Source organism: Gouania willdenowi, chromosome 19 (genome assembly GCF_900634775.1).
Source record: "Gouania willdenowi chromosome 19, fGouWil2.1, whole genome shotgun sequence".
Lineage (NCBI taxonomy): Eukaryota > Metazoa > Chordata > Actinopteri > Blenniiformes > Gobiesocidae > Gouania > Gouania willdenowi.
Genome location: NC_041062.1, coordinates 11,082,606 through 11,097,816, shown reverse-complemented (window position 1 = coordinate 11,097,816; position 15,211 = coordinate 11,082,606). Strand labels below are relative to the sequence as shown.

General features: G+C 40.1%; 1 protein-coding gene across 1 annotated transcript in view; it reads left to right on the top strand.

The window, feature by feature from the left end:
- The first annotated feature begins 861 nt into the window (after positions 1-861).
- trrap (transformation/transcription domain-associated protein) overlaps positions 862-15,211 on the top strand; it is a 67,905-nt gene continuing 53,555 nt past the window's right edge. The window contains 29 exon segments of the mRNA XM_028475531.1: positions 862-961; positions 2,078-2,127; positions 2,363-2,473; positions 2,649-2,753; positions 2,901-2,984; positions 3,347-3,403; positions 3,570-3,695; positions 4,055-4,132; positions 4,450-4,538; positions 5,047-5,143; positions 5,354-5,492; positions 5,887-5,965; positions 6,547-6,781; positions 6,872-7,208; positions 7,339-7,436; positions 7,601-7,795; positions 7,887-8,078; positions 8,155-8,320; positions 8,408-8,664; positions 8,831-9,031; positions 10,082-10,233; positions 11,353-11,552; positions 11,715-11,932; positions 12,205-12,402; positions 12,525-12,785; positions 12,894-13,055; positions 13,164-13,260; positions 13,416-13,537; positions 14,986-15,156. Of these exon segments, the coding sequence (XP_028331332.1) occupies positions 862-961; positions 2,078-2,127; positions 2,363-2,473; positions 2,649-2,753; positions 2,901-2,984; positions 3,347-3,403; positions 3,570-3,695; positions 4,055-4,132; positions 4,450-4,538; positions 5,047-5,143; positions 5,354-5,492; positions 5,887-5,965; positions 6,547-6,781; positions 6,872-7,208; positions 7,339-7,436; positions 7,601-7,795; positions 7,887-8,078; positions 8,155-8,320; positions 8,408-8,664; positions 8,831-9,031; positions 10,082-10,233; positions 11,353-11,552; positions 11,715-11,932; positions 12,205-12,402; positions 12,525-12,785; positions 12,894-13,055; positions 13,164-13,260; positions 13,416-13,537; positions 14,986-15,156 (4,377 nt within the window).

Below are 15,211 nucleotides of genomic sequence, written 5' to 3'. Positions count from 1 at the left end.
CACAGTGGGCAATAAATTGACCGCAACTCACCAACTACAAAGGAACAGAAGACCATCAAAAGTGATGGTCTTACTACAACTATTTTAGCAAGAGGTTCTTCCGCCTAAAATAGAGCAAAGTATTTTGAGTCGGCATATGCATTTTTAGAATGCAGTAATAAATACTCGGAGAAACTGCATTATATTACTGCCGTAATATGCTGAGAATATTTTAGATTGATGGTTTATTCCACAGCAAACTGAGATAAGGCGGAGGGATATCATTCATCTTTGATCGAGCTGAAGCGCGGCGGCTGCGGGGCTTCGGTTTCCTGTCGGTGTCTCTCGGTGAGTGCAGCGGCTACCCTTTTTTAAACCGCCTTTTAAACTTCATTAATCTATTTATTTATTTAAATGGGTGCCTTAAGTGGTATGATATAGTAAGAAATAAGCTAAAACTTGCAGCTTGTGTTTTTAACCTAAATAAATTGAACACTGTAGCTCTAAGGTTTCTTTCTTTTGAAACCTTTGACTGTTGCTAGCTATTAGCCCGTGTGGACTTCGCAAATTGCATTTACCACAATGTCCTCGGATTAAATGTATGGAGGAACTGGCATGACTGGTGTTTAAATTGCTGGTGTATTCGAGTATTTATTTTCACTGAACATCATTTTTTATGTGTATATTTTTGCGCGCACACACACATTGTGCTAGCTGCTGTGTTGCGTGACGTCATCACTATGCGCCTGCGTGTGTTTTCACCACTTTACGCTTCTTTAACTACTTCTACACTTCCTTGCAGCGCTCTGTATGGTGTGCATGATAGTGCAGTGAACCCACTGCCGGTGCAGAGGGGCTGCACAGTCTGCTTTCAGCTGAAATATGGCTTTCGTCCCCGCGCCCAGCCCCACCGTGGTGGACCAAACCACACTCATGAAGAAGTACCTGCAGTTTGTGGCAGCGCTCACAGACACAAACACACGTAAGTCAGATGTATATTGAATGCTTTTGAGTCGTTTGGGGGTTCAGGTCTTGCCTTTAAATCTATTTGTAATGTTCGCAACACAGAACACAGGCGTTAATGCATTACACTGAGTACTTGTATGCACTCTATTTGTTTCGTGGCAATGTCATTTCAAGTATATCAAATCCTTTTATTGTTTATATATATATATATATATATATATATATATATATATATATAACGTATGTGATTGATTAAATATTTTAATTGTGATAAATGAACCGTCTGTGCAGCAGATCCGTCTGTCCAACACACATTTCTCCCTAGGGCGACTAATAAAGACACTTTGACATTACTGCACTTTTCAGTTTTTTGATATGTATTTGTAGCATTATGCCAATGAAAAACATTACTTTTAAAATGTAATCCTAAAGACATATTTATATTTTTTTGATTATATAATCACATTATGTTGTTGGATATAAATGCGTTTACTTTGCTGAATATGCTTTTTTGTGTTTATGTTTCCCATTTTTGTGTTGGACATGCAGCATATATTTGTTTTTTTGAATAGGCTATGTAATTCACAGTCCCTGGTCTATGAATTCCACTGCCTGATAAAGATGTTTTTAATTAAACCAGATTTGTTTTCAAGATCTAGACAGATCAAAGTCTCTGTTGATGAATATAAAGTTAACTTCTTAATTTATACTGTACTTACTAATAGAGTTACCGATTTTTCTTTGCAACAGTCGTTAGTGTGAATTGAACCAACACGCCTATTTGTAGATTTAAATGGTTTATTGTTCATTAAAGACACATTTTTTATTCAGTCAGGGGTGAATCCTTGTTAACAAAGTTTTGCTCAGAAAAGCATTGTGTTCTCAGCAGGGGTTGTATGATGAGAGCGATATACTTTAGTCCAGTCAAAGGTACATCCGTGCGTGTGTGTGCGTGTGTGTGCGTGTGTGTGCGTGTGTGTCTCATGGTGTACCTTTAACTAAGCCTGGACGCTGAAAGTAAAACTGATAAGATCTGAAAGCCCCTGCTGAGTCCACGGAGGTGACGATGTGAAACGGAGCAATGTCAATGGCCAGTGTGATTAATGGCATCACTCTGTCCTTCAACTTTCAGCTGATGAGACTAAATTGAAGATGATGCAGGAGGTCAGCGAGAACTTTGAGGTGAGTTTGATAAATGTTTTGGCAGCAGCGTGACGGAGTAGGTTCATTTTTATTGTCTTTGTTTCCTGATCATTTTCACCAGGTCATTACATTTTGTTTTGCAAATGCAAAGGTTGAGTGGAACTTTGAGGGCAAACATTCTGACTACAGCTATGGAAACTTAGCGTTTAAATGATTCTTTGATTCCCTTTACCAAACAAAACAAAAAAGTACATATTTCTTCCCCTTTTTTCAGAATGTTACTTCTTCCCCTCAATACTCCACCTTCTTGGAGCACATCATCCCTCGCTTCCTCACTTTTCTTCAGGGTGGAGAGGTTCAGTTCCTACAAGAAAAACCAGCACAGGTTTGTGTTTGTTAAACTGTGAGCTTGTTTATAAATCTGCAATAAGAGAATATTTTGTTGAAGAAGAACTTTTTTTTTTCTTACATGTTTTCTGATAAACTGTTGAAGTGCATTGCAGAGCGATGATATTTGTAAAACTGGATTATTCACGATTTATTTGTTTCTTTTTATTCAGCAATTACGGAAGCTTGTACTGGAAATCATACATCGCATTCCCACAAACGAGCACCTTCGTTCACACACCAAGAACATCTTATCTGTAATGTTCCGCTTCCTCGAGGTATTTGCACGCATTTATTCATTTTGAATAGCTATTGACACCAAATATTGGTCAATAAAAGGAGAAATTTTGCATGATGATTTTTCTGTAACCTGTTGGTATGCAGCCTTTTTTTTCAAAAACGTTTTTATATTTTTCTTTTTTCAGATTGAAAGTGAGGAAAATGTGCTAATATGCCTTCGGATCATTATTGAACTACACAAACAGTTTCGACCTCCAATTTCTCAAGAGGTGAGGTCTTAAATGAGGAAGAATTTTAAAGAATATTTAAAAGCCAAGGATAAAGTAAAATGATTCTGATTCATTTTTGTACATGATATACATTAGATTGTGTCTATTCATAGCTCCTTACTTAAATTAAAGTTCAGGGATTTTTGTTCATAGTTGGAAATGAGCATCAACATTTTTATTTCACTTATTAATAAATAACCATTAATGTAATGTTATCTAAATTTAATGATGAAATACATGTTAAATAAACCTATTTTAGCAAAGAGGTCCTGGAATTGATAATAGTTGGCTGCAGAAGTCCAAATCTAATAGTATAGGATTTTGCATTATGTATGCAATTTATTTATTTATTAATTTTTCAGATTCACCATTTCCTGGACTTTGTGAAGCAAATTTATAAAGATCTTCCTAAAGTTGTGGTAAGTGCTGCTTCTGCAGTAGTCTACTTTGATCACAGAACAAAGGCAACGATTGCAATTTCCGAAGTCGCTTTTCCAAGCATCTATTGGCTCGTTGCTCTTTTCTCTGTTGTTGAACTAAACCATGTTTTCCTCTGATCTGTGCGACTGCCTCTGTCTGATCCAGGCCAGGTATTTTGAGAATCCACAGGTGATCGCAGAAAACACCGTTCCCTCTCCAGAGATGGTGGGAATGATCACATCAGTGTTGGTCAAAACTGCACCCGAGAGAGAAGACAGTGAAACACGGACTGTAAGCCTACCGGCAGGATTTTTAATCTCCCTGTGATGGTTTCTGCTAGCGCTGCATGCATTTGACATTACTGTTTGTAACCAGTGGGTGGCGGCACAACACTGTCTCTAGACATAACTACACCATACTGTGAAATAATCGATCAAAAGTATTTATAAATAAGAAAGAAAATACAATGTGGAAACTTTGAAATTAATTAATTAATTTTTCAAATACATTACATTTCACTCTTTACCCTGGAGACCCTGGCCTTTTATGGTACCATGTTTGGTTTCTGTTCCCCTAAAAGCAGTTTGGTTGTTGCTTGTATCTGTTTCTATTCAGTAATAATACATCCCACTGTTGTATCTTCCCTAAAGCACACCATTATCCCACGAGGGTCGTTGTCCCTCAAGGTGCTGGCAGAGCTTCCCATCATTGTAGTGCTGATGTATCAGGTGAGTAAAGCCATTTTTAGTTTATCTTTAGTTAAATTGAGTCCTTTTTTACACCTCAAAAACACAGGTTTCTTTTTTAAATGAGCCAAATCAATGTATATAATTGAGTCATTTTAAGATTCCCGGTTCTGGGGATGTTATTCAAATCTGTTTTATTTAAAATTAAGATTCAGGTTATTTGTTAATACTATTGATACATTTCAACAATAATTATTTTATTTTATTTTATTAGTAAAGCAATTTTCAAATTAGAATTCCAAAGTGTGACAGAAAAGAAGTAAAAGCTTTTTTTTTCTTTTTTTTTTTGTTCTTCACAGCTTTACAAGCTAAACATTCACAACGTGGTGTCTGAGTTCGTGCCCCTAATCATGAACACGATCATGCTCCAGGTGTCTCCACAGGCCAGGTAAATAATGTCAAGTGTATTTGTACACGGATGTAAGCTCTCCAAATCATTCAAGTGAGAATTGGAGTCTATTCTTAGCAAAGTGTTTTATTTCCCCCCTTTCCCTTTCTTTTTAATTTTTTTTATTCTACATTAGACAGTGAGTTCAGCTCTGAGCCATCCAACACAGCTATCATCCATTTTTTGCAAAGTTAAATTACACAAATTGGCCTCACAGCAGGTGAAAACCTCCCGTGGTAGGAGGCAGTCTGTGTTACGCATTCTGAGCAGGAGAAAAATCAAGTTAATTTAGGGAGAGAGAAAAAAATACCTCTCTGTTCCCAGGCAGGCACAGAGTGAGGTTCTTCTCTATTCAGCAACAGCTGGTACCCCAACAAACAAGTCAGTCATGCAGAATTGAGACCCAACAATTCCAATTTTCATTGCTGGTGATACACAATAATAACTGCATCATGAATGTCTTAATTAGAGCTCAATTGTTTTTTTTTTCATATATTTTTTCCCTCAGACAACACAAGCTTTATAACAAGGAGCTTTATGCAGACTTCATTGCAGCACAGATCAAAACTCTGTCGTTCCTGGCTTACATCATCCGAATCTACCAGGTATGTGTCAGCTGCTGCAAGGTACTAGACAGCAAAAGCAAAGCTGCTATCAGACCATAAGCTAAAGCTTTGATTTATATAATTCTACTTAAATGATTTGGATTTTTTTGAAGAAGAAAAAAACAAGTGTAAAAATGATTTACCCAAATTCACCCACAAACACAAACTTGGATGTAATAATAAGTGTCGTACTGTTGTTTGCTCTGCTAGGACCTGGTAGGGAAGTACTCTCAACAGATGGTAAAGGGTATGTTACAGCTGCTGACCAACTGTCCCTCCGAGACCGCTCACCTACGCAAAGAGCTGCTCATTGCAGCCAAGCACATCCTCACCACGGACCTACGCAGCCGTACGTATACCCACATAATGCCACAGAATAATAAGAAAACTTTCAACAAGTTCATATTCTTTTTTTTTCTTTAAACACAAACTGTCCAAACTCTGGAAACTGTTACGCTTGTTGTAAGTGATCTGCTCAACAACAGCCTGGATTTTTGCCATTTCACACTTCAGATTTCTCAATTTACACAGCTGTCGAGCTAGTCGCTGTTATTGTGTGAATTGAAAGTTAGAAAGTGAATTAGAATGAAGACACAAGCTTATACCAATACTAAGTTTTTAATATTTTTACCCCTATTTTTACGTCTATTTTATGCTAACAATGATAATTGTAAATTTTCCAAATATTTTGAAACTAAAGAGTAGTCCTGTTTTAACATTGATATTTGTTTACTTTTCGTCAGAGTTTATTCCGTGCATGGACAAACTTTTTGATGAATCAATCCTGATTGGTTCTGGCTACACGGCAAGAGAGACTCTCAGGTAAGTACTCAGGATGCCGTCGCCATAATTGAAACTCTCTGCTGTCAGTATCGTCTTCCTGTCTCAGGGGATTTTTCAACCAGTTCTGTTAAAGCTTATTGCATATTAATCAGACACTTCTTAGGAAAGCTGACTGCAACCTTGTAGCTCAGATCTCACTGTCAGTTCATCATCAACATTCACGTCTCCAGTGGGCAAGCTGCCTGCATAGCTTTTACCTCGACTTTTTTGACCTGGTTCAGTTGCCAAACTTCTTCACCTCATCAACAAAATAGCTGTCTTATTTCATTAGTGCTACTTTGGAAAGCAGGCTGCTGGATGGCATCTGGCAGGGCTATCAGTGTCATTCATTAGCTCGCCCTAATTTCTCCTCATCCTCCCTCAACTCAATACTTACATTTTTGTAAGGCCTGCAGTGCCTTCAGAATCCCTGATGTCACTTTTTTGTTTCTTTTTGGAAACTTGGATTTCCTTTAGCACCATTTATTTTTTTACAACTTTTTATTTTTACAACTTTACAACTTTTTATTTTTACAACTTTATTTTTTTAATGAAAGTGTCCCCCCCCTCTTTTGTTCCAGACCTCTGGCCTACAGCACACTTGCAGACCTGGTACACCATGTTCGCCAGAACCTGCCCCTGACAGATTTATCTTTAGCGGTGCAGCTCTTTGCCAAGAACATTGATGACGAGTCGCTTCCAAGTAACATCCAGACCATGTCCTGCAAGCTGCTCCTTAACCTGGTGGACTGTATCCGCTCCAAGTCAGAGCAGGAGAATGGAAACGGGCGAGACATCCTGATGCGGATGCTGGAGGTAAGCAGAGCAGCACAGATAATGCTAATACAACTTTTCTTCTCATATGAATAAATCAATTTATGCTTTGCTTTTTTGCCTTGGAAACAGGTTTTTGTTTTGAAGTTTCACACCATCGCACGCTACCAGCTCGTCTCCATCTTCAAAAAGTGCAAACCTCAGTCAGAGATGGGCGTGGTCGACCCGGGCACGTTGCCCGGGGTCCCAGCCACTCCCACTCCGTCCACAACCCCCGCCATTCCACCTCCTGCACCCCCGACGCCCGTGGCGGCAGCGCCTCCACAGGCAGCGACGCCCTTCGATAGGCCCGGTGACAAGGACGACAAACAGACTTTCCAAGTCCCCGACTGCCGCAGCTTAGTGAAGACGCTGGTGTGTGGAGTGAAGACTATTACCTGGGGGATCACATCATGCAAAGCCCCTGGAGGTAAGCAGACAGAGACTAATAAGTACAACTCATTTAATGTAATTATTGTAAAATTGTGAAGTGTGTAAATGCATATTGTAGCTTTTGATTTTATATTCAGGTTTTGAATTATCTCTCTTTTTTTCCTCAGAGGCTCAATTCATTCCTAACAAGCAGCTGCAGCCAAAAGAGACTCAAATCTACATTAAGCTGGTCAAATATGCCATGCAAGCTTTGGACATCTATCAGGTAATACCAAAGTGAATTACACCCTAATAGAGTTTAACTTGGCTTGATATTGGGACCATTAACTAGATGGCATTTAATATTAACTGTTGTTTGGGAGTGAAATAAGGTCTTCAATCATCCACCAATGATCCAGTTTAATAGCTTGCATGTCTCTTCCTGTTTAGGTGCAGGTTGCAAACAACCAGCAGACGTACATCAGAGTGGCCAATTGCCAAACTGTCCGTATGAAGGAAGAGAAGGAAGTCCTGGAACACTTTGCCGGAGTCTTCACTATGATGAACCCTCTCACGTTTAAGGAGATTTTTCAGACCACGGTGCCTTACATGGTGGAGAGGATCTCCAAAAACTACGCACTGCAGGTCAAGCTCACCTCACTTATCTACAACAAACATGTCATTATAAGGAAAGAGTGATTCTATTCTTGTCTTTTCTGTTTTTGTTGCTTTGTAGATTGTGGCTAATTCTTTTTTAGCAAACTTGTCGACGTCTGCTCTGTTCGCCACCATCCTCGTGGAGTATCTTCTTGAAAGGCTGCCAGAGATGGGCTCCAATGTTGAGCTATCAAACCTCTACCTAAAGCTCTTTAAGCTTGTGTTTGGCTCGGTTTCACTGTTTGCTGCTGAGAACGAGCAGATGCTAAAGGTAACTGCATGTAATTGTATAGTGATGGTAATTTCTTTGTACATTATTACTTATAAGTTTGCTTTTTTGCCTTTAGCCACACCTTCACAAGATAGTAAACAGCTCCATGGAACTGGCCCAGTCGGCTAAGGAGCCCTATAACTACTTTCTTCTTCTGCGAGCTTTATTCCGCTCAATTGGTGGAGGCAGCCATGACCTTCTCTACCAAGAGTTCCTCCCTCTTCTTCCTAACTTGCTTCAAGGTAAAAAAAAAATCAGATCTCACACATCAAAGAACAGATTTGTAGTACTTTTGTGGGTAAATTTTTATTATTTTCATGTTCCTTCAGGACTGAACATGCTTCAGAGTGGTCTACACAAACAACATATGAAGGACCTGTTTGTTGAGCTGTGCTTGACCGTGCCAGTGCGTCTGAGCTCTCTGCTGCCATACTTACCCATGCTAATGGATCCACTGGTATCTGCTCTCAATGGATCCCAGACGTTGGTTAGTCAGGGTCTCCGCACTCTGGAGCTGTGTGTAGACAACCTACAACCGGACTTCCTTTATGACCACATCCAGCCTGTCCGAGCTGAACTCATGCAGGTGAGATGGTTTATTTAATTTGTTGAAAAAAAGAGGTATAAGTTGTACAGCTTTTGCCTGTAGGGCTTCTTAATGTCTGATGTCCTCTAACCAGTGAGAAATTGGAATGCTTCTGTTTGGTTTTTGTCACTGGAACTGAATCATCCTGTCTCGCACCCTCCTCCAGGCTTTGTGGCGCACTCTTCGTAATCCAGCAGAGAGCATCTCCCACGTAGCTTACCGAGTGCTGGGGAAGTTCGGAGGCAGCAACCGGAAAATGCTGAAGGAGTCTCAAAGGCTGAACTATGTGGTGACGGAGGTCCAGGGGCCCAGCATCAAGGCTGAATTCACCGACTGCAAAGCCTCCATACAACTACCCATGGAAAAGGTAAATCATGACGCACAGCCTATCAGATGGTTTCTTATTGGAGAAAGTCAGTTCATGGCTTTAAGCGATTTGATGGCCCTCTTTTTTGTCTTTGTATTATAGTTTCAGAAAGTCTGAAATGAACTTAAAATAGCTTTGTGATCCTCATTATTGTTCTCAGCCTAGAGTAGTATGTCTCTGTCACTGCTTAGTGTGTGTGTGTTTGAGAGAGTCTTAAAGTAAGTCAGATTGTATGTGTGCTTCAGGTAATTGAATTCATCTCTTGCTTCTCCCCCTCATCCTCAGTCAGTAATCATCAATCTAGTGTGGGCCACCATGACGGCATTATTTACCTGCACTAATGGACGCTTTCTCTTCTGGGCTATCAGTCTGTGTGTGTGTGTGTGTTAGCCATCATCATTATCAACAAACACACACACACATGCTGCATGGCCACAAGCTCCGGCTGAGGGGCGCGAATCGTTTGCTGGCTCATCTTTCTTTATGGTTAGTTGGCACATTAGAAAGAGAGAAACTGAAGAGCCTGGAGGTATATGGGGAGATCAAATAAGTGGGATTTGAGGTGAATTTTCCGTATTTTATTCAGCAGTTGCCTTTTTTGTACTTTACCCTGTTTCCTCCTTTCAAAAATAATTTCTTTCCCAACGGCAGAAACGTCTTTTCTTTATTAAATCAAAAAGTGAGAGTCTATAAAGTCTATACAGAGTCTATAAAAGTCTGATGGTTATACATGAAACGGGGAATGACGGTTTGTTTAACTAATAAGCGCTGCGATTGTGTACTTTACAGTTTATTTTCATCCTCATCCTTTCCCATCTATTCATATATTATTTTTCTATTTGGAAATTAAATAACTAGATAATTTTCTAATGTTGAACTATCCGGCTGCAGTTTGTCATCCCATTATTTAGAAATAATTTTGACCAATGCTTGGCCAGATTGCAAAGCTGTGATTGCTGTACATGAAAGATGGGAAGCTGAGTCATGTTATTGTGTTTTTGAGTCAACATTGGGTTAACAATGAATGATTCCTGTCATGTTTGCTCGTAGGCTATAGAGACGGCACTGGACTGCTTAAAGAGTGCGAACACAGAGCCGTATTACAGACGACAAGCCTGGGAGGTCATCAAGTGTTTCCTTGTGGCCATGACTAGTCTGGATGACAACAAACACGCCCTCTACCAACTTTTGGCTCATCCCAAGTGAGTTCAGCTTTGATTGGCAGCCGGTTATTAGTTTCCAATGAATGGAAGTGCTTTAATTGGAAACTCTTGATGATGCCGTAACAATTTCAGATGTCAGCAAATTTGTATCAATCTTCCATTGAAGTTTTTTGTTGGTTTGAACATCAGACCATTACATAAATTAAGAGCATATTTGCACAGTTTAGCAATGATCATTTCAAATGTGTGTTCTTTTGAGAAGGTTTTGAAATCAAGGATGTTTCCTGCTTTTTTATTTATTTATTATCCAGGAGAACAGATGCTCTCTCTCTCTCTCTCTCTCTCTCTCTCTCTCTCTCTCTCTCTCTCTCTCTCTCTCTCTCTCTCTCTCTCTCTCTCTCTTTCATGAGCATATAATATAAAGGGAACCCACCCTCTTATCAGCCTCAGAGCAAATGCACACATGAGCAGAAACAGAAATAGAGGTGATTACTGTCATTGATCCCTGGACAGGAGCTAGTTAACTTCCACCTGTATGTGCCACACCGTGCTTTATCCCCTCTATTATTTCACATGAACACTAATGTGTATTTGTACTCGTGGGATAATTTAGTGTGTCAGTTGTGATTAAGAGGGCTGTACCCAAGGCCTCCTCAGACACCACACGCTGTTATTTTTTTCCCATTTTGGGTCTAGTCAAAATGCCAGCTCCCTAAAATAGGTCTGCAGCCTGCTCCTAATGGAGTAACGGGCAATTGATTTGGTATTTTGCTCGCCATGCTCTCTCCACGCCAGAGACTCACTATTATACCTCTTTCTTTTCCCTCCTTCTTCAGTTTTTTAAATGGCAGTCATAAAATAAAGCAATTTATCAGGTCTGCCCCTGGCGTGTGGCATTATAAAACACAGGCTCAAGCATGGAGAACACAGATGCTCTGTCACAGCATGGCCTGCTGCCTTCAGCTTCTGTAAATAACAAAAATACTAACAGGGGAGGACAAAGATAGTAGTTGGGAAGGAGGGTTGAACCGAGATAAATCTGGATCTCGTGGGTTGTTGTGTTGCAGACAATAGACAAATATTTTGATTTCAGTCTTTAAAATGTGTCTGTTGTGCTGCCACACATGAATAGCTCACTGTGGTTATCTTCTCTGTTAGCTTTACCGAGAAGTGGATCCCAAATGTCATCATTTCTCACCGATACAAAGCCCAGGACACACCTGCCCGCCGGACCTTTGAACAGGCCCTGACTGGGGCCTTCATGTCTGCAGTGATCAAAGACCTGAGACCAAGCGCACTTCCTTTTGTCGCCAGCCTGATTCGTCATTACACCATGGTGGCTGTAGCACAGCAGTGTGGTGAGGGACCTGTTTCTTATTCACTTGTCTTTATGCTTTAAAACAAATGTCTCACTTTTTGGTCTTGTTCACAAGCAGTTTGGAAGATTCCATTATTGTACAACCTTTGTCTGACCGCTATTGTAAATTCTTTGACTTTTGTCCCCCGCTTTGATCCTGCAGGTCCTTTCCTTCTGCCCTATTATCAGCTGGGCAGCCAGCCAAGCACCGCCATGTTCCACAGTGAGGAGAATGGCTCGAAGGGCATGGACCCACTCGTTCTGATTGATGCCATTGCTATCTGCATGGCCTACGAGGAGAAGGAGCTTTGTAAAATCGGCGAGGTAGCCTTGGCTGTCATCTTTGATGTGGCGAGCATCATTCTTGGCTCCAAAGAGAGGGTGAGTCATTTAGGAAATTAAATCAAGCACAAGCATTCACTGTGCAAATGTAACCTATGCCATTAGTGTATATTTGACTCTTAATTTATTATCTGACTGTGGCAGCAATAAACTCACCTTGTAACTGATGTAGTATATGTTAATGTATGTGTTATGCTGGTATTTTTAAGTAGGTGTTTTTCCTGAGATTATTTCTGAAATTAAAATTTCAGAAAGAAGTCTTTTGTTTTTTAATGCAATTGTGCTTGTTTACCTGATTTCTTCCTTCCCAGGCATGCCAGCTGCCATTATTTTCCTACATTGTGGAGCGTCTATGCGCCTGCTGCTACGAGCAGGCCTGGTACGCTAAGCTGGGTGGTGTCGTGTCAATCAAGTTCCTGATGGAGAGACTGCCACTGATCTGGGTGCTACAGAACCAGCTAACCTTTCTCAAAGCACTGCTCTTTGTAATGATGGACCTAACGGGAGAGGTAAGGGAAACACTGGCAAACAAAGACTTTCGTGCCAAGGTAGGAAAATTAGGACCTGTCTATCTTGAAAAAAGAGACAAGAAACAACAAGTTTAGATGTGTTCTCGTCAATTTTCTCACAGGTGTCAAATGGCGCAGTAGCAATGGCCAAGACCACCCTGGAACAGTTGCTGGTGCGCTGTGCCACGCCGCTGAAAGACGAGGAAAAGACGGAGGAGCTGCTCACCGCTCAGGAGAAGTCCTTCCACATGGTCACCCACGATCTGGTCCGTGAGGTCACTTCACCCAACTCCACTGTGAGAAAGCAGGCCATGCACTCCCTGCAGGTGCTCGCCCAAGTCACCGGCAAAACTGTGACCGTCATCATGGAACCACACAAAGAGGTGAAACCAAATACGAAGTGGGTTTTTGTTAAAGTGATTACAAAGGAGGACGCCTGCACTCATTTTTTTTTTTTTTTTTTTTTTTTTTTTTTTTTTTTTTTTTTTTAGGTTTTGCAAGATATGGTTCCACCCAAAAAGCACCTGCTGCGTCACCAGCCGGCCAATGCCCAGATTGGTTTGATGGAGGGAAACACTTTCTGCACCACTCTGCAACCCCGGCTCTTCACAATGGACCTCAATGTCATGGAGCATAAAGTCTTCTACACAGAGGTGTGCAAATAGGGTGCACAGTTGGATTGATGTGACTGGGTTAAACTTATTACCTTGATAAGATCCCATTTCTTTGCCTTTTAATATCAGGCGTTTCTTCCTTTCTAGTTGTTGAACCTCTGTGAAGCAGAGGATACTGCTTTAATGAAACTGCCTTGTTACAAGAGTTTGCCCTCACTTGTTCCTCTTCGTATTGCTGCCCTCAGTGAGTAAACCTGAATTTGAATACAGCAAATAACAGAAACAATCAAACCATACCCTGAAATGTAAAAAGCTTTTATTAGTGATTGTTTTGTTCAATTTGGGGAGGATTTTAGAAACATGCTATTAATTGCTTATGTTGTGGTCATTCCCATTCAGATGCCCTAGCTGCTTGTAACTACTTGCCACAGTCCAGGGAGAAGATCATTGCTGTCCTCTTTAAAGCCCTCAACTCTACCAACAATGAACTGCAGGAAGCAGGAGAAGCTTGCATGAGGAAGGTCAGTATGATTCATTGAAACCTTTTTTGAGACCACTTTACTACCTAAAAAACACAGTAAATTATTAACTAAAGAAATACTTTACCATTTGGTAATGCAAGGGTTTTATAATGTTTTCAAAGTTATGAAGTTGCAAAAAGCATAATCTGGTAACATTTCCTTAAAGTTTTCCTGCGTTTAGCAGCTCATGTGTTTGTTTTCTAAAGGGACCCCAAATAAGCACAGAATATGTTTGGATTGGGGCTGCAGTAAACAATAATAATGATAATAATCGATTAATCTATTAATTTTTTTTAAACGATTTATTGTATAAGAGATTTTGCTTCTTGGGCGTATTCAATAACTAGTCAAAATTGCTTTTTATTGCACAAGATTTTGACAAATGATTACATATGACCTTTTAAATATAAAAACTAAACAAAGGAATAATTGGCAACATTGTTTAAATAAACCCAACCCCAGTGTTTCACTAAACAGTCTAAATTTAGGTAAAAATTAATGGTTTTCCCCAAAGTTAGAAAAATAAACCAAATTTGCATATAGCCTAAAAACATAACAGAACATTTTAAAGTAATCATCGCTCTCAAGTGTTATTAATATGCAATGCAATTAAGTTTTTGAAAAGGGTTTTTCATATATCAAAGTATAAATAATTTTTCTATGAAAATTGCAGGCTTGGTCTTTTCTGTTGTCAGTCTTCTCTTTTAAGAAACTCTAAAAACACATCTTTGCTTTATTTCCACCTTTTAAACAGTATTGAGGTTGCCCTCCCAGGGAGTAATTCGTGTCAGAACCACAACCGCACCTTCTTGTTTTTTCTTTTATCTGTGAATCTCTAGTCACTCGATCTTTTCAGCCTCTTACTACTCACACGTGTGCCTCTATTCATCAAATAATCCATATCCTCTTAGTCCCTTTTATTCTGCTCCGAACCCTTATTCATTTCTACATTTATTTTACTCCTTATTTTTTGTACCATCATTACTTATTTCCACAATCCTACTTTTTTTTTAACCCATTTTCTGTCTCTTCTTTCATCTGCTAACACTAATGAGCGTTTCCATGACCTGATCGATACAGGATGGAGTGTTTGTTCCAGCACTGAAAGGAAAATGAATGTGGCTGCCTTGCATCATCACCTCACCCCTCCTTTGTCCGTATGGGGGTGTGGGTGCACGTCATCACTTGTAATGTGTGCTTGTTTACGACTCACCATGCCTTAATTTGAGTGGCTTCAGAACCTGAAAGCAGACATAAAGGGCTGTGACTCACTCAGGAGAAGCCAGACAAGTTCATGTCTCATGATGAGGAAAATTTGTGCATCCGAAAAGTATTTTTACCAAAGCTTTTTAGAGCGTTGTGATACAGTATTCATCTTTATAAATGCACTTTCATTTTACCACGTCTTAATATTCTCATCCCTGGTTCTCTGTTGTTTTTTTCTGTAGTTCCTGGAAGGTGCAACAATTGAAGTGGATCAGATCCACACTCACATGCGCCCATTGCTGATGATGTTAGGGGATTACCGCAGCCTGACCCTCAACGTGGTGAACCGCTTGACCTCGGTCACACGCCTTTTCCCAAACTCCTTCAACGACAAGTTCTGTGATCAGATGATGGTGAGCGACTTTACCCTCGGCTACCAGTCTGCTAGCTTGATGCTACTATAGCTCT